The 24,503-nt window shown below is 49.8% G+C and overlaps 7 protein-coding genes across 7 annotated transcripts; 3 read left to right on the top strand and 4 right to left on the bottom strand.

Moving 5' to 3' along the window:
* Positions 1 to 1,569: 1,569 nt before the first annotated feature.
* On the top strand, positions 1,570 to 3,146 carry ACHE_31251A (uncharacterized protein; the record flags this gene model as incomplete). Its single annotated transcript, XM_043277959.1, has 3 exons — positions 1,570 to 1,709; positions 1,779 to 2,352; positions 2,412 to 3,146. 3 exons carry the CDS (start codon positions 1,570 to 1,572, stop codon positions 3,144 to 3,146), a joined length of 1,449 nt encoding a protein of 482 aa, XP_043135786.1.
* A 1,420-nt stretch (positions 3,147 to 4,566) lies between these two features.
* Positions 4,567 to 5,571, bottom strand: HST2 (Sir2 histone deacetylase Hst2; the record flags this gene model as incomplete). The annotated part of the gene is made up of 1 exon (XM_043277958.1): positions 4,567 to 5,571. One exon carries the CDS (start codon positions 5,569 to 5,571, stop codon positions 4,567 to 4,569), a length of 1,005 nt encoding a protein of 334 aa, XP_043135785.1.
* Positions 5,572 to 6,117: 546 nt separating this feature from the next.
* Positions 6,118 to 6,571, top strand: ACHE_31249A (uncharacterized protein; the record flags this gene model as incomplete). The annotated part of the gene is made up of 2 exons (XM_043277957.1): positions 6,118 to 6,319; positions 6,396 to 6,571. 2 exons carry the CDS (start codon positions 6,118 to 6,120, stop codon positions 6,569 to 6,571), a joined length of 378 nt encoding a protein of 125 aa, XP_043135784.1.
* A 1,194-nt stretch (positions 6,572 to 7,765) lies between these two features.
* ACHE_31248S (uncharacterized protein) lies at positions 7,766 to 8,022 on the bottom strand (the record flags this gene model as incomplete). The annotated part of the gene is made up of 2 exons (XM_043277956.1): positions 7,766 to 7,927; positions 7,978 to 8,022. 2 exons carry the CDS (start codon positions 8,020 to 8,022, stop codon positions 7,766 to 7,768), a joined length of 207 nt encoding a protein of 68 aa, XP_043135783.1.
* A 2,020-nt stretch (positions 8,023 to 10,042) lies between these two features.
* ACHE_31247A (uncharacterized protein) lies at positions 10,043 to 11,205 on the top strand (the record flags this gene model as incomplete). The annotated part of the gene is made up of 2 exons (XM_043277955.1): positions 10,043 to 10,999; positions 11,056 to 11,205. 2 exons carry the CDS (start codon positions 10,043 to 10,045, stop codon positions 11,203 to 11,205), a joined length of 1,107 nt encoding a protein of 368 aa, XP_043135782.1.
* A 335-nt stretch (positions 11,206 to 11,540) lies between these two features.
* Positions 11,541 to 13,932, bottom strand: ACHE_31246S (WD40 repeat domain-containing protein; the record flags this gene model as incomplete). The annotated part of the gene is made up of 2 exons (XM_043277954.1): positions 11,541 to 13,003; positions 13,056 to 13,932. The coding sequence occupies 2 exons, from the start codon at positions 13,930 to 13,932 to the stop codon at positions 11,541 to 11,543; spliced, it is 2,340 nt and encodes a 779-aa protein (XP_043135781.1).
* A 6,287-nt stretch (positions 13,933 to 20,219) lies between these two features.
* chsF (chitin synthase CHS3) lies at positions 20,220 to 23,771 on the bottom strand (the record flags this gene model as incomplete). The annotated part of the gene is made up of 2 exons (XM_043277952.1): positions 20,220 to 20,290; positions 20,363 to 23,771. The coding sequence occupies 2 exons, from the start codon at positions 23,769 to 23,771 to the stop codon at positions 20,220 to 20,222; spliced, it is 3,480 nt and encodes a 1,159-aa protein (XP_043135780.1).
* Between the last annotated feature and the right edge of the window lie 732 nt (positions 23,772 to 24,503).

Raw genomic sequence — 24,503 nt, 5'->3', positions numbered from 1 at the left:
GATCTCGACTACAATGGTTGTCATAAGCTCTGAACAACATGGAAAGGCAAAAGCAAAACAGCCTGGCAATCTTGAACACTGCTGATGTCCTTACAAAAGGCACGAGGAAGATAATGCATAAGATGGATTTGATGGAAGCAGAGATTCATGATCTTCGGGCGGCAAACGAGGCCCTTAGCAAACGCCGGAGGGCTAAAAAAACACGTCTAAGGAAAGGAGGGTCGCTTTCAATACTGGAAGCTCAGGAATTAGGGGATCAAATGGAGGTTGAGGTGCAACTAAAGGAGGAAACACGCATTAGGGCTGGTCGGCGACCGCGGACTGAGACACGCGCGCGGCGCTGTGGCAATTGCGGAAAGGCCGGACACAATGCGCGTTCCTGTCAGATAGTAGTAGAGACGTCTGAGGAAGATGATTCTGAATAATTTTAATGGAATTTTAGTGCATTGGTGGAGATGTTGGAGTTAACATCGCGGCGGAGCGATTTCGTGTTACATTCGCCCGTGTGTTACATTCGCATGTGGAGTACGTTATAGATAGCTCCGGGAATATAGCCTGCCTCAGCCAACCCTAGAAGAAGCCGTGTAACAAGGAATGCCGCTCGATCTCGGATGAATACTTGCATAGTAGCAAGTAGACCGAAGATGAAGACCTGGGCCGAGATCCACTTCCGCGGACCAACCTGTGAAAATCGTCAATATAATCAAAACTCTTTCTTCTCAGGGAGCTAGTTATGACGCACTCGTTGTAGGGCCATATTGCATGGTATCTCGAAGACCACAATGCCCATGAACATGAGCTGGTTGCCCAGATTAATAGTGGCCTGGGAGACGTTTATATCAGTTGCGAAGCCACCAGTCAATGCGCTCGCGATGTTCATGCGATCCAGCTGGAAAGCAAAGAGGCCGAGGAAAAGCGGAGGCAGCACAGAAAAGTCAACTCTTGGGGAGAGAGGCTTGTCAGCGCAAAGATCTTTCTAAGATGTGAAGAGCTCCTACTTTCTGCGAGCCTTCCTTTCGAGGCTGGGATCCCAGCCAGGCGCCACTGGCAGCGTCGATGAAGCAAAATCCCCAGAGGAACTGCCATTGAAGTGCTGCTTCTCATCATTTATTTCAATATCCATACTGACTGAAAGAAAGTACTTGTTAGTAAATCGACAACTCCAAAGGCAAAGAAAGATAAATCCAGCAATACCAACTGCAGCAACCGTTTCAGGCTCTGAGATATTCTATTCTTATCACTCCTAACAATTGACTATTTATTGCATTAACCAGCAACATGGGGACCATGTCTGTTCTTGTTAAAGTTAAGCGAAGTCTCCAGTATTTCTTCAGTGTAAATCGGGCTGTACAGTATGAACATCTGCTTGGCTTCTTCGCTGGCCACTAAAAGCCCTATGTGTCGCAGGATGGCATCAGATTGCGTGATGAAGGCACAACCCGGGATCTGGAATAAATACCGCAGAATCCGGGGTTTGCTAACGACAATTTGTTTACTTCTACACATGTACATATATCGCGGTGATACATTCAAGTTTGTTGCGCTGTCTCAATAGCGATTGCGTTAATTATGGTCGGCGTGCATGTTAAGCGGGTAACCGTCATTGGCGCCGGCCCGGCAGGGGCCATTGCGGTCGACGCGCTGGCGCAAGAAAAGGCTTTCGGCATTATCCGTGTCTTCGAGCGCCGTGAGGCCCCAGGGGGCTGCTGGTATGTTTTGATTTCCCTTTCAAAACTGGTTCGAGATGGCTGACAATGCCCAACGATGGGCAATACCAGGATTGGCGACTCATCCCAGCCTCCAACGCTTTCTGATTTCGCATCTCTGGCCACGAGAACTGCTGATACCCCATTGCCTATTCCTGAGGAACTGCCCGCGCAGACGCCGAAGTCCGACCAGCCTCGTTTTTCTGAGTCATCCATTTACCCGTACCTGGAAACAAATATTGACTGCTTGCCCATGCAGTTTAGCCAGGAGCCTATTCCAAAGGAGCGGAGTGAGCTCTCTATATCGCGCTACGGACCTGAGACCCCGTTTCGCAGGTGGGACGTAGTTCAAAGATACATCAAAGGTTTGGTGGAGCGCAGGGGCTACAGCGACTGGATTTCATACAATACCACAGTGGAGCGGGTCGAGAAGGTGGGAGCGGAGTGGAAAGTAATACTCCGAAAGGATGGACAGCACAGTGATTATTGGTGGGTTGAGTGGTTTGACGCCGTTGTCGTGGCGAATGGGCACTACTGGGTACCATACGTACCCTCAATAGAGGGCCTAGAGGAGTTCGAGAAGGCGAGGCCAGGAAGTGTGCTCCACAGCAAGCATTTCCGTGGTCAAGCGGCATTTGCGGGCAAGGTTGGCTGTCCTTCTGGTTGCGCACATGGTCACTAAATTGACGTGGCCTTTCCTTCTAGCGAGTAGTCATTGTGGGAGCATCTGTTTCAGCGGCCGACATCGCATTCGATCTTGCAGAAGTAGCAAAGGCTCCAGTACATGCAATCACAATCGGACATGGAGCTAATGGGTACTTTGGCGACGAGGCGTTCAAGAACCCCAGGATACAAAACCATCCATCAATAGAGCGGGTCTCAAACAGGACTGTACATCTGGTGGATGGCAACAGCATCACGGATGTTGATCATATCATCTTTGGCACAGGCTACAGCTGGACGCTGCCATTTCTACCACAAGTTCCAGTTCGCAACAACCGGGTCCCCGAACTGTATCAGCATGTTGTTTGGCAAAGAGACCCGACGCTGTTGTTCATCGGCGCCGTCGCGGCTGGTCTGACGTTCAAGGTTTTCGAATGGCAATCGGTTCTTGCTGCCCGGCTGCTTGCCGGTCGAGCCACTCTACCACCTCTGGACGAGATGAGAAGATGGGAAGCAGAACGTATCAAGGCTCGCGGTGATGGTGTGAAATTTACGCTGCTCTTCCCGGATTTCGAAGACTACTTCGAGACTGTCAGACGCCTAGCTGGTGAGAGAGAAGAGGGTAAAGGCCGCCAGCTGCCTAAGTTCCGCCGTGAATGGGTGAGGGCATTCCTCGACGGACACGATCGCCGCAAGAATATGTGGAAGAAGTTGAATGAAAATTCTCGGGCTGCTTTGAGGAATACTGAAGCTATCCAGAAGCGATCTCGGCTCTGAACACAATAAAATGGCCTATAGGGCGGAGAATAGTCCGTCATTGAAGCTCTAGGTATGGGCCATAGCTAGACAAGCTGTCAATCTGGAGCAGTTCTTGCCTGTTACCAAAATGATATGTATATACCACTTGCAGATTGAACAGCATCGATAACGACGTATATGAAGGCAGCCGCGCAGTCTCCAGGCAGAAAGTAGTTGGGTTCGACACGCTAAAAGCTCGTCTCCAGGGGGAAGAATGTTTCCAGACAAGGCTTAGTTGGAATGTTCGGGATAAGTGGGATGCTACAATCCATTTTCCATCGAGTATCGCGCTTGTGACTCTTTCCGGTCCCTTTGACTGCATCTATCTTACTCAAGCACCAATAATGAGGTAGATCTGGCTATCTCCAAATTTTTACAATAATGTTCAAACTCCCAAGACAGGGTGGTATCTAAGGGTATAACAAACAATATAGCAAGGCGATCAAGGCAAATGATTGTGCTTAAACTTGCACCATCGGTCGCCGAGTGGGCCCTTTTTTGAATTTATCCTCACCTCTCCCCCCCCCCCGGCGACTTCCGTCTTTTCTTGGGTCTCCTGCATGGATTCCGTCCTTGGGAGATCCAGGGACGAGCGTGGTGGTTCTGGACGATGTGTCATTTGATAAAGTCTTCGCTTCGGCTTCCCCTTGACTCTTCCTCTCGTGGCATCGACGAGCAGCAGCCTGGAGGTCTGCTCTCGCCGTCCATCACAGTGCCGGCGGGGCCGAACGCTGGAGAGTAATGGAGACCGCAGCACATGTTGTATCCAATTGCAGGTGGACGTTGGATTACAGAACACGGAAAAGTAATGGATCTGATACAAGATATGGTTGAAGGTATGTTGGATGATGATCTGAATGAAAGGGATATTTTGGGAAGAAAGAAAGGGCAAAAGAGAAGATAGGGTGAGGAAAGTCCGGGGTCTAAATATTGATGTCATGCAAGTTAAGGCCACTTCCCTACACATATGCCCTTCTTATGCCCATTGCAAATTTGTACTTGACTGGTACCGGGCATGGTGATTAAAAGATTCAAGTACTATGTGGCTCGCCGCCGCGTTCTGGATGATCTCAACAGCTCACGCAGTCACACTGCCACCTCAGAAACAACTGAAGTAATCAATCTCCTTGCGACTTTTGTGGCTACTTCCTTCTTAATATCTTGATGGTGCACAGCCTGTATTCCTATAGTAGATGACGTGCTGACAGGAGGGCAATATGTATAAGCACTCGGAGGGCCTCATCAGACATAATCCCTGATTGTATGACCACTAGGCTTATGACCACTGGGATTTGGCAGATTCAACGTCGATGGCTCAAGAAAACTTCCACTCCCAGAAAGTTAACAAGAAATACGATGTGACTATCATTCAATTGACGGTCGCCAGTTTAATTCCATCTCAAACCTTGCCAGGTAAAATCCCGGCAAACTTAGTACAAAGATGATCCTCTAGCATCCGCCGATGACCGGCAGTTACAGGCTTTGGCCCGATCTTCTCAGCACACCTCGCAATCAACTCATCTAGACTTGGCTGTTCTCCCTGTTCATCCTCACAGTGAGCCTTGGCTGCAACAGCCTCCTTCCACAAACCATCCAACTCTTCCGCCCACCCCAGTTCCTCACTTAACGCACTAATAACCTCGTCACATTGCCCCAAAGCAACAACATCCCCATCTCTATTCCCAATATCCCCGGCGGGCTCCAAATTGATCAATACCCTAGGCACACCCTCTCTCACACCCCTCGGTAACCTCGCACAAGGAGCAACCTTCAACGAAGTCCCAAGCACAAGCATGACATCCGCCTCAGGTAACTTTGTCTTTTCCTTCTCCTCAAACTCCCTAGACAAATCCTGCCCAAAAAACACCACGTCTGGCTTAACCACCCCCACACACCCTTCCTTGAGGCAATACGGTACCTCGCCTGTTTCAATCGCCCTCTCCATCAAATCGTCCGGATAACCCCTCTTACACCGATAACATTGCTGCGACTTCCAATTTCCATGCACAGGTAAGACATGGCTCGTCGGAACACCAGCATCTTCTTCCAATCCATCGATATTCTGCGTGAAAATAAAATGAAGCAGGTCTTTCTTCGCGAGAAGAGCGAGGAATGCATGTGTGAGTGTGGGGCGCAAATTGCGGGGTTTGCGGGCGCGGGCAATCGCGTAGAATGGCTCGGGAGTGTGTTTGAAGAAGTTGATGTCAAAGATTGCTTCGGGGTAGGGGAGATTGAGCGGGGCGAGTTTGGCGTAGAGGCCTGTTTGTGCGGAGCGGAAGTCGGGGACGTTGGCTGCTGTTGAGATGCCGGCGCCAGCGAGGACGACGATCTTGAGGGGTGGGGTAGTTTTGAGGAGGGTGGCGACTGTTGAGAGGTTGCTTGGAGATGAGGTGTTGGAAGACATATTGGATGAGTCGTTGAGTAGGTGGCTTTAAATATCTAGGATGTAGTAGTATGAGATGTTGACCATCGTATATGGCTGGGTACGAGGTTGGAGAACGTTATCGATTTCTGTCCACCAATCAGGTTCTCTTGCGCACAAATTGCTCTAATTATGACTATGCATAAGAAAGGCATATATTGCTGATATGCTCTTGGGGCGCACCTATTGAGTAGCGCCAGTGTATACTGTATAGAATACAAGGGTGTTGCATTGGAACTACATAGACTTCACCCAAAGCCATAGATTTATGAAAACATATTTATGGGAGATTTGATGCTTTTCAATTTTCTAACCTAGCTTGGGTGAAGAGAATTCCTAAGATTCGATATAACGCCATATGGTGGTAAATAATTCAAGGTACAAAGGTTTTCAATAGGAGGCGAAATATGATACCCATTCGCAAGGCCTCACTGAGTCAAACGTCCAGGAACTGTGAGCACATAACTAATGCACACGGCTTGATCGTCCATCAAAATCCTCCACATCATCCAGCAAAGGTGAAATTATATGCCGAAAAACTGTGTCTTGGAATTCCACATTATCCAGATTAGTCTCACGGGTATGAGACCAGGACAAGCACTGCTGGACCACATCACCGTATCTCGTGCCACTCTCCATATAGACATGGTCGAGGCAGCGATTGACGGTCTTCAGAAGCACCACTTCTTCGTCAGGATTCTCATCTTCAGCAATCCGCAGGGCGGTAATGGTACGACATAGTGATAGTTCAATAAGAGTCAAACCCAGAGGGAAGAGAGTCTCGTTTCGAACGACTGAGTCTACAGTTGGACATCACATTCAGACGCTTCGAGACGCTCCACAACAAGAACGGTTGGCGAAGCAGTTCTTTAGGCTCTATGGACCCTCTGGGAAACATAATATCGCGGCTGCTCCAGTCTGCACTGAGCCAGTTTCCATGGAGCTGGAGAACGCTGCATGCAAGCTTGGCTGCGAGATGTAGACGGTCCCGTCTACTCAGTACAAGCCCCCCTTTCCTGGGAGCAATCCAGGGAAATAATGGCGATGACGGCATTATTTCCTCCAGAGTCTGCGACTGTAGACTCCCAACGGCTTTCCTTGCAATGTACATGTAATGATGATATTTTCTATCTTGAAGGAACGCGACAAGCTCTCGTCGCCCTTCTGTCATCTCCAGTGTAGAAAGTGTAAAGCACAGATTGGGGGTTTGCGCAGGTAGCACAGCATGACTTGGCTCGGTGCACAGTCGACGCTCGAAAAGGGGGGCGGCGACTTCAACTTTGCGTTTTTGAGCTGCGACTGATGTGGGCACTGGTTTCGCTAAAGTCGAAGACTCGATTTCCATCTCTTGCCAACTGCATATTGTCTCTGCTGGATCGTCAGCGACCACAGTTGCTATAATAAGCCTGCACGATTCATCGCCTAGATCACATTTTGGATCCAACATAAATCAAATATGGTGTTTGTCTTTAAATGAACATCCCCAGCAGTTACCGCAAGCCAGGGTTCTGTGAACACTATTCGCCACTATTATTGCCTTTCTGTGCCTCAAAACAGATTGCAGAGTCTTCAGTGGGCTGGCGAGGATCGACTGACAGGTCGGCTAGTGTTTTAAGAATGTTGTTCGCTGTATTCAACTTGTTGAATAAGTCATTGTAACTAGATGCTTTTGGAGAATAAATGTTTTACTTTATGTTTTACTTTTCGAGTCTCCCGCAATACAACATGAAGCTCTTCCCAAGGTATCTGAACAAGTAATGGTTAGTTGCGCGATGAATGAGAAACCGAATGAACACCTACAACAGATGGATCCGTAGCTTCCATTCTCAACTTGCTAGAAAGCTCTTCCAATATCTTCGCCGCCTCGCCCATCATGGCAGCAAACGCATTGTAATTATGCCCTAATGTATTACGTAGAGCATCATCCAATCTAGAGTTTTTCGAAGGTCTGCCCTCAGGATTGCGCATAAGATCACAAAGGTCATCTGCGAAGACGACTGCTCCATCTTCCACCGGCAGACCTTAGCGAGAGTGTAACCCTCCATCTGCTCGGCCTCTTTGATCCAAATGCCCTTCTGGCTCTTGTATTCTGCTCCTTTGCATTGCACGATGAGGAAAACTCGGTTATTCCTGTTGCTCTTTCCCTCGACCCGTGTCCAGTGATATACGATGAGTTCTAAGAACGCAGCTTGTTTTGCTCCTTGGAGTGCGTAACGAAAAAACGCCTGGGAGGAAATCGCTCGCCTAAGATGTTAACCCACACTCTGGCGACTTCGCCTCTTCGGATTTTGGCTTTTACTTCTCTGGTGCCCCCTGCGATCTCGGATACCTTGTAGTACTATAATGCGTCAGATGATGACTCATGCTTCATTGTTCAAGCCGACTTACTATAAGTGTGATATCTGGTGCACCTGGTTGAAGAGTGGACGGCATGATGAGGTTGTTAGGGTTGTTTCTTTGGTGTGTATTTGGGTTTGAATAAAAAATGAATGACATCAATCGAGTTTCAGCTAGCTATGCGCATAAAACGACAAAAGGAAATTAAGTACTACGAGGTACCCAAGATCGGAGAACAGGTATTTGATGTCTTCTGCGATCCCGGGTACTTCATAGTACTATAATGCGTCAAGTGCTGGCTCATTCTTCATTGTACAAGCTGATTTATTGTAAGCGTGAATCTGCGCGTCAGGTTGAAGACTGAGCGGCGTTGACGTTGACTAGGGTTAGTATTCCCCGATACTGGTACTTTATGTAGTTAAAGCCCCAGGCATGAGGATCAAGGGTCGTTTTTCTCCTCACCGCGCGTGATGAGCCTCCAGTGGGGTAGGAACTGCACATTAGCAGTACTATTCCACATATCTGAGAGTGAATAGCCTGTATGGACTACCAGGACGCCCAAGACATGTGGCATCTGATTTACGAGACGTACATGAAGAGGACATGAATGGGAAAAGCATAGAATGGGTATTTCGATCTTTGCCTTTCCATTTGACGTTTCTCGAGTCAGGTCCAGCGGTACAGCATTGACACCATAAATGTTATGATGTTATGGAAGCTAATTCGCGATGAGTTTGGTGATTACACCCATTTGTTGAGCTTACAGCCGTGGAGCATGAATATCGAGTTCATACATGGCACTGAAATCTTACTGATGGGAGCGGAAATGAGAGTTCATATGAGTATTTCCGTCATAACCAGAGTGTATTGTTAGGGTTTGAACTCGATCAATCCATGAATGCACTCTTTATTGTTTACTGCCAAAATCGGCCAGAGACAACATTCCTCCGGGCCCAAATAGATCCCCTTAGACTCGGCCAACCAGCTCTTCCCTGTGCATGTCGTTCTTTTCCTAGTTCTCTGACAGTTTTGACGCGTCGCCCCGACAGTTAAAAAAATTATAGGGGAAAATATTCTCAATGGAATTTCTGCCGCTATGTTTTCTGTGCAATTCCGGCAAACAAGGGTATGCCACCCGGAATACAGGATTGAACAAAAGATATAGTTATAACTAGTTATATATATACATACTCGGAGCGTGATGGTTGAAAGAAAGCCTACAAGAGAAATGGCTCAGACTTCGCGAAGCCTGAAGATTTGAGAACGAATTGACAAGAAGCCATCAGTCGTCCAGACCGAGTGCAGATACGATCTCTCTGGAGTCACCCTATACACGGGCAAGGATGACCCGTACAATATACGAGTCCCAGAGAATCCCAAGAAGTTTGTCCCAGACTCGAATTCCTCTGATGGCATTTCCTCAATGGAGATCATAAATTACACAAATTCCACAAGTATTCTGGCGCCGACGGTGTATCAATGACTATTTTATCAGAGGACGCCCTTCCGACAGTGGATGAGATAGGCTGGCGATGGTTCCATTTCAATGTCGATCAGCTGCTATCTAGCTCCAATGGCTGGCTGAGCCGGCTGTGAGTTATGGAGAATATGGAGCAGATCAAAGAACTGTTCTTGAAGATTCGGGCTAGATCCAAGTGATTCTCTTGGCAATAATGGTCCTTCCCACGTTCATCTCTGAGATGACAACCGATATCGCTCTAGAAATGAGCCAATTTTGCTCCATTACTTGGCTTCGTCGAATAGGATACACGTCGTCTCTCAGTTGCATGCCATGACCTGACTCTTAAAGCACCCCTGTACCTGTGCTTGTGCACATACGTCATAACCGCGGGATGAAGTTTCTATTAAAATCTCACGCTAACTCAGATAGGAAGTGATTTACTGTGGCTGGTAATACGATGTGGCGGTGTCCCCTCAGATCTGTGGCTCAGCAATACCCCACCCATGGCACCCCTCCATCGGTTCCATCGTAAATAAATACTCCTGAATCTCACCCTCTTCTTCTTCCATCCATCTCATCTCATCTCATCCATCCTCTCCTTCATTTTCAACTTTCTCAATTCCATTTCCCCCAATAAATACCAATCATAGCAAAATGAGCGGATACGGCTACAACGGCGGCGGTGGCGGCGCCTCTGACGACTACTACGGCGGTGGTGGTCGTCCCTCGCACGGCGGCGGTAGTTCCTACGGTGGCGGTAGCTCTGGTGGCTACGGCGGTCCTCCCCAGTCGAGCGGATACGGCGGTGGTGACTCGTACGGGGGTCCTTCTCATAGTTCTGGCGGCTACGGCGGCGGTGACTCGTACGGCGGAGCATCTGGTGGCTACGGCGGTCCTCCTCAGTCGAGCGGATATGGCGGTGGTGGCTCCTACGGGGGTCCCTCGTATGGAGGTAGCTCCGGTGGTCACGGAGGTCCTTTTCACAGCTCTGGCGGCTACGGTGGCGGTGACTCGTACGGCGGAGCATCTGGTGGCTACGGCGGTCCTCCTCAGTCAAGCGGATACGGCGGTGGTGGTTCCTACGGAGGTCCTTCTCACGGCAGCTCTGGCGGCTACGGCGGCGGTGACTCGTACGGAAGCTCCCATGGTCCCAGCGGCGGCTACGGCAGCAGCTCCGGCGGCTATGGAGGCTCTTCCTCGCATGGCCACGGCCGCCATGATGACGACTCGGACGACGACTTCAACCCCGCGCTCTCGCACGCGCAGTCTGGCGGCTCCTCGGGTGACAGCAGCCTGTTCAGCAGCGCATTGTCCTTCATCAAGGAGCAGAAGAAGAAGAAGGACTACAAAAACGACGAGATCAATGATGATGAGATGGTTTCCGCGCACCAGTCGCTGTACGGCGGCGGGTCTGATGACCGCAAGCACGACTCGAACTCCGTCGGTATGGGCGCTGCCATGCAGGCGTTGAAGATGTTCACGTCTAGTGACTCTGGCTCGGGGTCGGGATCGAGCTCGAGCTCCGGCGGTATGGATAAGAACAAGTTGATTGGTCTTGCTATGCAGCAGGCTGGTGATCTGTGGGAGAAGAAGAACTCTGGTGGTCAGGCTGTATGTCCATCCCCTAACTTCCAATGTTGATTGAACTGTTGCTAATGAATGTGTAGAGCGGCGACAAGCAATCCGCCGTCAACTCAGCCGCTGAGATGGCGCTGAAGATGTACATGAAGAGCAACGGCAGCGGCTCACAGGGTACCGGTGGCCCTAGCAGCTCTGGTGCTAGTGGTTTGTTGAGCTTGGCGAGCAAGTTCTTGTAAACGGCGTTGACGAAGTTATGATTCCAATTTTCATTTTGTACAGTTTGAATTGCAGGCTTGCTTGATAAAGTACATAACCATATCTATGTTTGATACATGTTGAATGAAATGAATAATGATGAAGTGAAGATGAAACGCAATGGTATCATACGCTATGCAGGTATAAAATATAAGCAAAACACCACCCTGACTGTACAGTAAGTAGCCGAAAGAATATAAGAAACAAAATCTCAAAAAACAGAACAATGCCCCAACCCAATGCAGCGGCAATGCAGCGAACAGAAAAGTCAACAGCGACCACAGGAAACAAATCACAAAAAGGTAAAAGGAAAAGTTTAAAGTAACAACATCTCATACTCCTCCCAACTCAAACCGCCCAGAAACCTCATTCCCCTCTCCCTCGCACTACCAACGACACACCTTCCATCATCCCCCAACTCTCCCTCCCTCTCCCCAGCCTCAGCCCTCTTCCCCCAAACCCGTCTCTCAAACTCCATAAAGCCACCGTACACATCATCAGAATTTGCAACCCAGATCTCATCGCCATCGGGACTGAAATCCGCGCCGGCAATCTCGCCGAAGAAATCATGCACCTGCCGAGAGGTGTACGTCTGCGCGTCCACGATAGCAATCCGGTCTGCGGGTTCGGTCATCAGTAGTGTACGCGGGCCGCCGCCGACAGGGGAATAATGTAGGGACCGGTAGCCGGAGATATCAGAGGAAAGCATGGTGATGGGTTTCCACATGCGCGCGTCCCAAATTATGGTCGTTTTGTCTTGGTTGCCTGTCGCGACGTGTAGCATATCGGGAGACCAGGCGCAGGCGAAGCCGAAGTCGCGGTGGCCGCGGAGGGGCTGGACGGGGCGGCCGGTGTCTGCTTCGATGACGAGGGCATCTGGGGAGTCACCTACTACCACGCGGAGACGGCCATCTGGTGACGTGGAGGTGCAGTTTACGGCGCGGGAGAGATCGTAGTCGGACATGAAGGTGTCGGTTTCGATGTCGAGGGTGCGGAGGTGGTTGTCGTTGGAGGCGAAAATGCCCATTGGGTTGCGGGAAGTACGGTGCGGGATTATGTCGATGTGGTTGGTTATGCCGTTGGGATCGCGGGTAACGAAGCCGTGGATGCTGGGAGTGGATGCTGGGCTTGTTGTGCCGGGGATGAGGGTTGTAGGGGTGTTGTCGCCTTCTGCGCGGATGGCGTATTCGCCGGCAAAACCGCCTACGATTGAGACGCCGTGGGCGGTTTTCATTGTGGAGATCTTGACGGGGCTGTGAAAGACGCTGTTTTCCCATGTTGTCGGGCGTGATAGATCCATCAGGCAGGTTAGATCGTCGTATGCCGGCACCCAAGAATATAGCCGCCATTCGCTAGCAAAATGCACGGTGTTGTACGCCGGGACGGACATCAAATTGCGCAGTTGGAAATGCTCAATCGACGCCCGGTGCTTGCTGTACATAGCCTTTTCGCGAAAGTAGAATTCATTCGGCCGTAGTCTCTTAGCCGTTTCATGCGGTGTGTGCTGCAAGTTCATGTACGGCCGATACCACAGATCGCGCTGCGTGCGTGCGTCTGCGCGCTTAGCCCTCAACGTTTCCCACCAGGGGATCTGCTGGAGGTCGAAAAAGTCCATCCGGTTACCGCCGGCAGGACGGACGACTTTTTCTGGGCGATTTGCGCTAAGCAGGATTGAGCTGCGTTGTGGTGCAATGAAGAGTTGGTCGCTTCCGATTTGTGCGTGTGACTGGCAAACCCATTGTTGGACGAACTGGTCAATAGTGAAATTCCGCTCGTACGCTTGCACTTGTCAGTTCCTTTTTTCGTCTTTTCGTATGCAATGAGAACATACTAGTCACCGGAAACTCATCATCAAAAGTCGCCAAATTGTGCGCGCCGACATTCAGCATTCCCATTCCACCACCACCAATAACAATCTCCTCCCCGCCCTGGCCGTCATCCTCATCCTCATTCTCTTCAAGCCCATCCTCATCAGCCGCCTCCTGGCCCAGAAGATCCATACTGTACTGTGAACCCATCTCACTCCCTCCCCTTCCTTCCGTCTCTTCTCCAAAATCATCCTCATCAAACATCTGCGCCATCCGCGTCAACCCAACCCCCTCATCATCAAACCCACGCATCCCTGCCCCCGCAGCCCTTGGCCCAAAAAGATCAATCCCCGGAGAACCATCCCCATCATCATATTCATACCCATAGCCCCTCCTACCCCGCGGATCGACCGGATCGAACAGATCCGGATACGATGCCATAAACTCATCTCCCTCCGCGCCCCTATCCTCCTCCCTAAGTATCCCCACCGGCGAAACAGATCTGACATCTCCAAAAGGGGACTCGATCTCGACTTCGCTCCCGCGCCCGCCTTCAGCTGTCATGATCATCCAGCGACGGCGACCGCTGCCGCGACGGCCCTGTCCGTAGCCATAGCCGTTGGTGACGAAGTCTTCGGAGGAGTTGGGGCGCCGCGGGCGTACGCGGAGGGTTTCTGTTTCTTCGTCTGTTTCTGGTTCTGTTTCCGTAGTCCTGGAGTTTGCGGTGCTGGGTGGTAATGGGTCGCGATTGATTACGGCGGCGTTGACGACCTCGGACACGGGTTGCGGCTCCGAGTCCGAGGGGACGGCGTAGGGGTATTGCGAGACGGCGGTGAATGCGGATAGAGATTGAGTATGAGGGTGGGGACGGGGATGGTTGAGAGCATCCTGCGGAGTCATGTCGTCGCCATGGGTGCTGTCGTTGGTGTTAATACTCCAGGTGTTGCGGTGGTGAGAGTAGTGAGGATGGTGAGAACGAGGATGGTGATGATCATCTGCGGCCGCTGCGGCGATGACATGTAAATATGTGGGAAAGAGTAGTTGATTGGGTGGTCGGTCGTGCTGTCCGACCAGCTACCTAATTTGGCCAAACGAGGGCGGTAAAGAAGGCACGTGATCATCAGGTGCTAACACCCCCCCTCGCCCGAGGTGGCCAGACAAAAGGAACGACCTATATACACATAGAGAAACACATACAAAACAAAGTACCTGGGTTTTGCCCTCAACATCAGGTAAGAGAGCACAGGCCGTCCAAATCAACAATAAACCAGACGTAGTAGAAATAGCTGATTGGCCCAGAAAGAAAGCAAACACGGTGGAAAGTAAAGCCGAAAGAAGCAGTACATAAAGGCGTGGATTGCCATAGACCATCGAGTCAAGTCTCTCCTTCATCCACTTCCACTACTTTCCTATCATCAACTTCATCCGTCGGACATCCCTTTGAATCATCATCATCCATACGGATGAGCATCAAGAAGTGCTTGAACTTATCCTTGCTCAATGGTTTCGTCAAACCATCAGCAGCCATATCAGTCGATGGCACGCCTTTCACAGTAATCAGGCCCATCGCCCTACTATCACGAATGTGATGGAATCGAGTGTCGATATGCTTAGAGCGCTTGGTTCCTTCATTGCTCGTCAAAGCCATAGCGCCCTGGTTATCCATATGGAGAAGGATAGGGGGCAATTCAAGAACTGAAAGACGAAGTTCACCAAACACACGACGCATCCATATAGCCTCCTTAGTGGCCTCTGAGGCGGCCATATATTCAGCCTCATTAGAGCTTGTTGCAATGCAGGTCTGCTTGCGTACGAACCACATGATTGGTCCATTGACTGAGAGAAAAACTGACGCTCCAATAGATTTCCTCGCCATGTTATAACTCGCCCAATCGGAATCAGAGAAGCCGTAGGGGAGATGAAATCCCTTCGTGGGGTCTGGTCGTTTGCAGTAGAAAAGACCTCGACGGGGCGTGCCGGCCAAGTATCGAAGGACATGCATGAGCGAATTCCAACATTTTCTTGTTGGTTTGGCGCTATATTGTGCCAATATTGTCGTGGCGAAAGCGATATCCAATCGGGTCTTGGTAGTAAGCCATTGCAAACTACCTACACCACGCTGATATTCGCGTATATCGATAGAGGGATCCGGCTTGTCATCAATAATCAGACCAGGATCCAGTGGCGTCACTTTTGGATGAGCATTCGTTAAACGAAAGGAATCAACCAGTTCCTTGATATATTCGGCTTGATGAAGGTGAATTCCGCCTCTGGATATTTCCACATTCATACCAAGGAAGTACTTGACATCATCAAGTATTTTGAGTTCATACTCGCTGTTCAGGGTGTCAATTACCCATTGAGCATCTTCAGGGCGCTCAGCGACTATCATGAAGTCGTCAACATGAGAAGTCAAATACACATTCCTCCTCTCACGATGAATGAAGAGGCCGTGGTCATATTGGGAGCGGTCAAAGCCGACATGCTTCAAATAGGCAGACAGAGTGTCATACCATATCCTCGCTGCAGGGGTAAGCCCATAAAGAGAGTGTTTGAGCTTGCAAACTAGCTTAGTCCCCTCCTCGAATTTCGTTGGCTGTCGCATATAGATAGTGTCTTTTAGCTTCCCGTTTAGGAAAGCAACTGCCACATCTACACGCCTTATGGTCCATCCTTTCCAAGCGGCAACGGCGAAAAGCAAACGAATAGTATGTGGGTTGACTACTGGCGCGTATACACAGTAGTCATACTCAAACTGATTCTTGTCAATCAGGTTACCTTTTATCACCCATCGGGCTTTGTAAAAACGGTCATCCAATGGATCAATACCATCCTTGGTGTCGTATACCCATCGTCCAGGGTAAATTTTAGTACCCGGTGGCACATCATCTTCGCGCACTAGCTCCCAGACATTTTTCTCTTTGAGCTTGGCAAATTCGCGTTCCATCGCCCGGTACCACCTATCTCTATCAGTTCGCTTTATAGCAGCGGTCAAAGAAGACGGCTTAGTAGGCGTTGGGGCAGGCAGGGTGACTGCTGCAAAGCCATCTGCTGGTCGAAATATGTGTTCACCATCATCATCGTCATCATCACCAGGCTTATTGATACCCTGTTTTTCCCGGTTGAGTTGTTTGCTGACGGTGAATGGTTGGATAAACTCATCGTTCTGAAGCGAAATTGGGACTTCATCTCGTCGGATTCCACCCACACGAAAGACTTTATTACCCGCTATATCAAGGGCCCAGGCTACTGAAAAGGAGCCATCGTAGCCTAGAAACAGGCCTTTTGCCCCCGGGAGTCCATTTTATCTGTGGGGGCTTGAGAACCATGTTTATGGTACCAAATTGGGGTGCCAAAAGCCATCATCTCACCAATGTCTATTGGCTTGTTGAGCCAAGCTTCCATTGGGAGTTTATATTTGCTTGGTTTGACTCCAGGACTGCCTGCATGGGTGCCGGGGCCAAAATCGTGAAAGATGTTTACAGAAGTCGGTAAGTGGTTGGCCTTGAATACAGTATCCATCAAACATCGCAACCAGTATCGTCGTTCCAATCCAGAAGCATATAAAGCAGCACGAGTATGCTCTAAAATTGTTCATATACCCCGTTCGCTCACACCATCTTGCCATGGTGTGTATGAGGTGGTTGGCTCTGGATGAATGCTTGCTTGTTCATATCGAGCTCGATTGGAAAAGAACTCATTATCTGCACGTACAAACGCGGGAGGTAAGCCTTGGGCTTTAAGCCAATCTATATGGCTGAAAAGAATGTCAACTAATCCTTTTCTATCACGCAGAGGAATCACCCAACGTCTACGTGTAGCATCGTCTGTGATCAACATGACATACTTATATATGCCATCACCCAGAGGCACTCCTATGTCATCGTCCTGGCCTAGTGTTCTACCACCGCCGAATAGATCAACATGTAGTCGCTGTCCGGGGCGTACAGCTCTAGGAGGCTCTCCAGTGAGCTTGTTCCGGGTCATTTTGCCTGCCATGCAATAGTGACAGGGAGTAAGCTCACGCGTCCCATCAATTGTTATCTTGCCTTTCTGATGAAGCCAAACTAAAGCCTGTTGATGAAGGTGACCTGTCCGATGATGCCATACATCTATCGGTGCTGGCTTTGGCCGTTGATCATCGGAAATTGGCATTCTTTTTCTCTGGATTGATTGGTTTGCTTTGGAAGGTGTCTCCCCCTTGAGCTAAATTTGAAGGTGTTTGCCCACCCTGGCGAGTAACAACTGCGCCAGTGAATGCTCCATTATTGGGTTGTTGGAGCACATACACACTATCAGAATCTCGTTCTGCGTGTGCTGTAGCCATCAAACGATCATCTGAACTCTTGATTATGAACGAAAGTCGTGAGTCATCCATGTAATCAATCTTAAATCCAAGTCTAACAAGATGGCTGAAAGACAGTAGGTTCTTTCGCTTGAAGGCAGGTACATATCGGACATTCTGGACGATGAATTTATCGCCGAAAGGCAACTGGATAGTTCCTACACCCATCACAGGATTGTCCGACTCATTCGGTAAGTTAACCTTGCTTGAATTCACCGGAACAAAGCTGATGAATAGGGATCGATCATGGGTGATTGTCCAGCCAGTACCAGTATCCAATACCCATTCTTCATCTGCTCTAGTGAGCTCATTGACATTTACCGAGTTGGCAGTACCATTTGATTGACTTTGTCGTCGATTATCTTCCGGTGGGCGTTCCGGCGGGCGTTTGTTTGGGTGTTTGGTCCAACATTCAGCCTCCAGGTGGCGTCCTTTCTTGCAATACGGGCATAGAGGTATGGAACTCCTGCCTGATTTGGAGGATCGCTTGGGCTGACTATCAGGTTCCTTAGCCTTACCCTTGTCGGTAATCAGTTTTTCTCGTGAAATCAACGATCGCCAGGGGTCTTGTCGAAAAACGGTGAATTTCGCAGGTGTATAATTGCCTGAGGTAGGCGTCCGTGTCTGAGCTTCATACTCAGAAAGAACTTCTCGCACGTTGAGCATGTGAACATTCTTATGGCGAGAATTATTGAATAATGCATTGATGATTGGCTGCATAAAGCCTCGATTGGCTTCGCCAAGGATCAAAAGCACAATATCATGATAAATCTCGCTCGCTGAATAGTTACTATCCAGCAGGGTGTTCGATGTATCAAATAGATGTTTGAGCACGTCCATGTTGGTGTTTGGAGAAGGCATTGCCAATAATTCCTTATGGCGCAGAAGTCGACGTTCTGCATGTGACATGCTGTATATTCCATGGAGATGCCGGCCGATGGCATTTACAGAGGGCATCATTTGGAGGGCATCATGACTATGATGGCTAGGGATTGTACTGACTATTCGGGAAAATAAAAGATCAGAGCGGGCTCGCCATTTAGCTAGTTCAATCCGGTCCGTGCTAGGGGAACTGTCTAGCTGCAGTACGGCTCTAGCTCCTATTGTTTGAGCATCCCGAATTATCGCGCTTTCCCATTGTGCATAGTCCTCCCGTCCAGTAAGCTTTGTTGGAGTCGGCCAATGTGTTTGAGCTATCTGCCGAATTTCGCTGACTTCTTCCCGTTCAATAGATCGGGCAGTCAACTCTGGATCGTTTTGTACAATAACAGGCTGTGGAGAGGGTATAGCCTGCATTGGAGGATTTGGGGTCTGGGGTGCTGTTGCGTGGCCCCTTGGGTTTCGGTTCGACTCAGGTTGATGAGCCTGCTCAGTAGGGGGATGGACCGGCTGCTCCGGTTCCCTTTGGTGTTGTTGGGTCTGATTGCCCAAAATGGATTGCTGGATCTCATGCCAACGGGTCTCTTGTTGTTGGGTCTGGGTATCCACATATTCCCGCAACTGCGTTGAAAGAGTAGTAGAAATTGTCGCCTGCTGGCGAATCATCTCGCTCATCACCTGCTGTGTGACCGAAGAAACTATTGAACTGATGTCAATGGATGGTGCCTGCGTGGGCTGAGCCTCCATGGGCTGGATGGTTGCCGGCCTAACTGTGGACGGCGTCGATGGGCGGTCCCTTATCCGGGTGGCTGGGGTAGGTGTTTCAGGCACTCGCGCGCTAGATGGACCTGAACCCCCTACTCCATACGATGCCGAATTGGGTGTCATCATATGCCTTTGTGGGCTGTCGATGTTCATGTTGTCGCTCATTCTGGGCGTCAGACTAGCCTAGAGCTACAAAACGGTTCGTTCGGGCGTCTTCTATGCCTTGTGAACGGTTGGATGGCTTTTACACGTGTCCGCTTGCCAGGGCGGATTTCCGACTGTCTCGGTAGCGATTGAAGTGCGCTTTTCGGTTATAAGGGGTTGCAAAATCTTCGGTCTAATCAACGGGGAAGCTGTCTGCCAAACAGCGACGTGATTGGCTAAACAAGAAAGCGACGTCGAATTAAACGAGATTAAGCGAATACAGGCTAGCTCAGGATCCTCCCCTACCTCTATAGAGAAGATAGAGAAGGGCTCATAACCTGTAAATATGTGGGAAAGAGTAGTTGATTGGGTGGTCGGTCGTGCTGTCCGACCAACTACCTAATTTGGCCAAACGAGGGCGGTAAAGAAGGCACGTGATCATCAGGTGCTAACATGACAAGAAAGTCACATGACGGCGCAGTGGGGTAAATACGAGCATTACTAGGGCAAGAAGGAATATAATTCCGAGACCAGGCGAAAGAAGAAAAAAGGGAAAAAGAGGAAAGAATTCCCCGATCTTCTTGTTGAGACATGCCAGAAAGATAATGAAGTGATCAGTCCCTTCTTGTCTCTTTCGGATGCAGAAATAGCAGGGAATGTATGCATCTCGGCTGTCACGTCAGCGATTCGCAGTCGACCACGTTTTCCTTATTGTCTTTGTTGGTCTCAGTGGACTGCGAATGACAGGTATCGGAATGTTGGAGGGAATGCTGCGTTTTTGAGGCAAGTGAGGCTGAAGGCACCCCACTGTCTGCACTGCGAAATGGTTATTTGTTATTGACGAGGTCTGAGTGGACGAGAGTGGAAGGCGTAGATGACAATGCATTGTTTTCATCCCACGTGAGATGTGATTGTTCAGAAGTGCACATTAGGCTCGTGTCATAAGTCAAGAAATATACAACGCGCAAAAACAGAACCCTCCCATTAGACGGCAGACATTACATTAAGTCAATCAATCAGTCATTACACGTTTCAGATAATGGCATCAATCACATCAATCATAATTCCCATGCCCATAAGAATACCCATGGTGGACCTTCCCGGCTTGCAGTTGGAGACGTCGATCTGCATCAGTCAGTACAAGCCCTCATTATAACAACGCGAAAGACAAAAGAACAAAAAAAGGGCGAAACATACCTCTCTCAAAATCCCTCCACCTCTTCATCGTGATCTTCGTACTATCAAACTCTCCCTCAACATCATGTCCCTTCTTCTCCTCGCCCGCCGTCTTCCTCGTATCACCCCAACTGAAGTCATCAAACTTCCAGTACGAATACGTCGGCAAGACAAAGTTCCATATCGGTAGAGAAAGGAGGTAAATGAACATCCACAGGACGTATACCAATCGGTGTGCGGTAACGATGATCAACACACCTGGTAGACCTAGAATCAATGCAAGGAGTACGAGCGGAATCACCTGCACGGGTTTGTTGACAATTGACGAGATGACGACGTAAAAAGTGAATGCAATAGCAGCGGGAAGCACGAGTGTACCGACCAGCTCGATGAAAACGACGAACTGCATGCTGAAGCAGAATGTCCCGCACAGGTCGCGCACGAGCATGAGTTCGAAGAGGTTGTGGACGGTGCTGTTAATCCAACGGCGGCGCTGAGAAAGCAACACGCGGAATTTCTCAGGGACGACGGTTTTGCAAACAGCCTGCGGGACAAAGACCTGTTTGCGCTTGGGGAAGGTTTTGAGCATCAGGGTTGAGAGGTAGCGGTCTTCGCCTAAGAGGAGGAGGTTCTTTTTGTGTAGTGTGTCGACAACATTTTCAGAGTAATGTTCGACCACGTCTGGGTTGGCAAGGATGGGAACCCAGTAGTTTTGCCCTCCTTTTGGTGCTTTGATGCGGTACATCGAGAAACAGCCAGGAAGACAGGTGACACCACCGAAGACGGACTCGAAGGATTTGGACTGGTGGTGCGAGATAAAGTACTCGAACACTTGGATCATCGTCACCCAGCTTTCCGTCTTGTTTGCAATTTTGGTCTCTCCGCAGAGACCCATCACTTCGGGGTCTTTCACCATCGCGGAGATCATATGCGTTAAACTGTCCGGGAACACCTTGGTATCCGCATCTACCATGAGGACGACCTCGTAGAAATCAGGTGGGATACCGGTGACATTCCACAGGCCGTTGAACATCTCAAACTCCAGCTCCGTCATTCGCTCATCGAACATGACTTTCTGCAGAAACGCCATCAAGATGATCTGACTATCCCGCTTTCCTCGATTTCCGGGCTTCGCAACCTTGGATTCTGCCGGCGTTCCCGTCTTAACGATAATCATCATTGGGACGCGCTGCTGCTTATCCCGGGGCACAACCGATGATTCTCCATAGTCATAGAAACCGGCGTAAACTTTGGCCATGTTATGGCGCTTCGACCCTGTCGCGACAGCAACGTAGGAGAACGACTTAACTGCATCACGAGGAACAATTGGATCCTTCATCATGCGGAGAACAATCTCTGGAGTTGAGTAATCTTCGCCCTTGCCCTTGATCATACCATCGCAAATGACAACGATCGTCTTGTGGCTATTAGGATAATCAGTCATGGCGATTGAGTCAAGCGTAGTCCTAATTCCATCCTCTCCTTCAGAGTAGCACGTCACTAAGCACATAGCATGTGCCAAGGGGAAACCATACGGCTGCCATTCCGGCGGCGGTTGAGGGACCACGGCTGAGTGGATTATTCCTCCTGGTCCTCCTGCTGTATCTGCTTCGATGACCTTGTCGGTGGCGGAATCTCCGATACTGCCTTTAGGGCTGTTATATAGATCCGCAGATGCAGCTGCGGGGGGCATAAGCCGTGACGTAGAATTCTGGCTGGCCATAGTGACATATGGAACTCGTTGCTTGCCGGCACTGCTGCCAGTATAAGGACTCGAGAATCGCGAGGTAGTTGGTAAGAAGCTAGCCCGCTTGCTGGGACGGTCAGAAAGGAGATCTGCAAGACGCGGTCCTGGACGGTAGATATCATTTGACCAATCCTCTATTTGCTGGTTGCGACTCTTGGAATCTGAGCCCATGCTCGTTCTCTGCGCTGCAAAGCGGGGTGCTAAAAACCATTGGAAGAGAAGCGCAAAGGCGAACTTCACGATGACGATGGAGAGAATGAAGACAAGGGAAACGTAAAGGACAACTTTGGAGGCAATACATCCAACCGTATCTGTGTCGATGCTGCCGACCTTGACAATTTGGGAGAGACACTTCCCTATTTGCTTATCCTGACCGGTTTGCAGATAATACGTTAAGTCGACACCACGGACATCCGAATTGGTTCGGAGTTCTTCGAATTTGGACGGGTATTGAACCTGCGAACCGTTCATCCAACGGAGAAGATCGAGGTCTAGCACATTTCCGGAGTAAACGGCCAAGTTCCGACTAGAATTTTTCGTATCCTCCCACGTAAAATAAACGTCTCCCTCGCTCTTCATGCTCCAGAATTGATTCCGGGCCATGCCTGAAGTATGGCAGGCCCAGCCGGCATAGTACGATTCTGTCTGGTTGAGCTCAGACGAACCATCTTGGTTGAAGGCTCTGCAGGGAAAGTACCAAGCCACATCTCCGTCACTATTCGAGGGCACATCCGACCCGTCAGCCAGGGTAATGAGACCCTTGCAGGCACCATTGACCTCTTGAAAGAAGAAACTCCCATCCTGACCACCGTATTTGTGAGGCAAGTCATAGAGAAGATTCGTGTTGTCGGGGATACCAGCGGCGGCGGGATGCTTGAACTTGGTGAGATCATAAGCCGACCCCTGGAAGATCATGTAGTTGGTGTTGATCTGGTTGATTTTCAAGCGCAGTGGCGGTGTCCCACAGACCGTAGCCGTGAATCCAAATGTAAGGAAACCGACAAATGCCGCAATCATCAGGATAATGGAAATCAGACCTATCTTTTCCCGCCAAGCACTCCGTTGGGCCTTTTGTGGCATTCCAAAGCATTCCAGAACAAAATCCGGTGCCCAGAATGTGATGAGCGCACAATAAGCCGTCCACGGGCTAGGTGGCCGGACCTGTTCCATAGCATCCTGTCGCCTCTTTTGCTCTATCTCAGCCTGCTTCGACACTTTGCGGGATACGCGTCGTCTCTTGCGCTGTCGCCGTTCGATCGGTTTTGTGACTTTCACCGGTTGATCCTCCGCACTGTGTGGACTATCCGAGTCATCGTCTGGAAGAGGCTCGTTTCCCGTCGTTGATGGATTGACAGGCATATTCTGGGAGTGTTGTTGATAATAGTAGGTCGGATGGCTGGGATCGATGCGACTGCGCTCGGGTTTAACCAGGTTTCTCCTGTGACGTGTATCTGCGCCGGGCATGTTTCTCTCTTCGTCAACGTCCCGGGGTGCTTCTGACCTCTGAGAGCTTCCATAGCGATAACGACGATGCCGATGGGAGGAAGTAGATCGATGGTAGGGGTCGCTTGTGTCGCCTTCGGTATCGCTATCCCGGCGCCGTCGTCGTCGTGGAGGGTCTCGATAGACTGCACGGTCATCTCGCCGGGGAGGTATGTTTCCCGGACGTTGTGGTAAAGACATTACTCTGGATATTGTAGCATCAACGGCGATGCGAGGGTTGTAGACGGTTTGTTGTTATTCATGGACAGGTGTTCGCTCAATACTGATCAATCGTGGCTGTATTCGTAGTATTAGCACGACCTTCAACTCTGGCTATTTAGTCAGCATCAGGCATTGCCAGCCGACGATGCGACGAGCTCTGGCTCAAATAGAAAGACGAGCAGACTTCGCCAAAACAGATGGCACCACGGGCCAATTATGCCTAATCGGGGCTAGTGTGTTGTCACCTGACATCATATCCGTCGCGAGGGGCAATAGACCCACCGCTCCACAATTAATGGACCTGAAACTTGGCTGGATCGGGTAAAGCGGGGAAGTACCTCCGATCTGGATTTACTTTACCGTACGATACGGCTTGGTACCATACACTACAGATGCATTCGAGCATCATAGCATCAACAATAGAACAATATATTCATGCCTGATCTTTACCAAAGAGCATGTGAGTAAAAATGGAAATGGATGCGAGGCGTCAGCAATGCTATTTCAGGCAGACAACTGGCAGTAATCTGCGCCATTTCTTTGTCGGTGAATAATGACAGGCATGTACAACGAAGAAAGCCGTCATCAGCACCATATACTAATCCTCAGGATACGATTAGAGCAGCCAATGCAGGCACATGGTTAAAGTTCATGAGGAGCGCCCCGGAACACGATGTCAAGTTAATTAATTGGAACCTGGCCAGCTGGATG

This window comes from Aspergillus chevalieri, chromosome 3 (assembly GCF_016861735.1).
Source record: "Aspergillus chevalieri M1 DNA, chromosome 3, nearly complete sequence".
NCBI classification, from domain to species: domain Eukaryota; kingdom Fungi; phylum Ascomycota; class Eurotiomycetes; order Eurotiales; family Aspergillaceae; genus Aspergillus; species Aspergillus chevalieri.
This window is presented reverse-complemented; position numbering and strand designations above follow the sequence as displayed.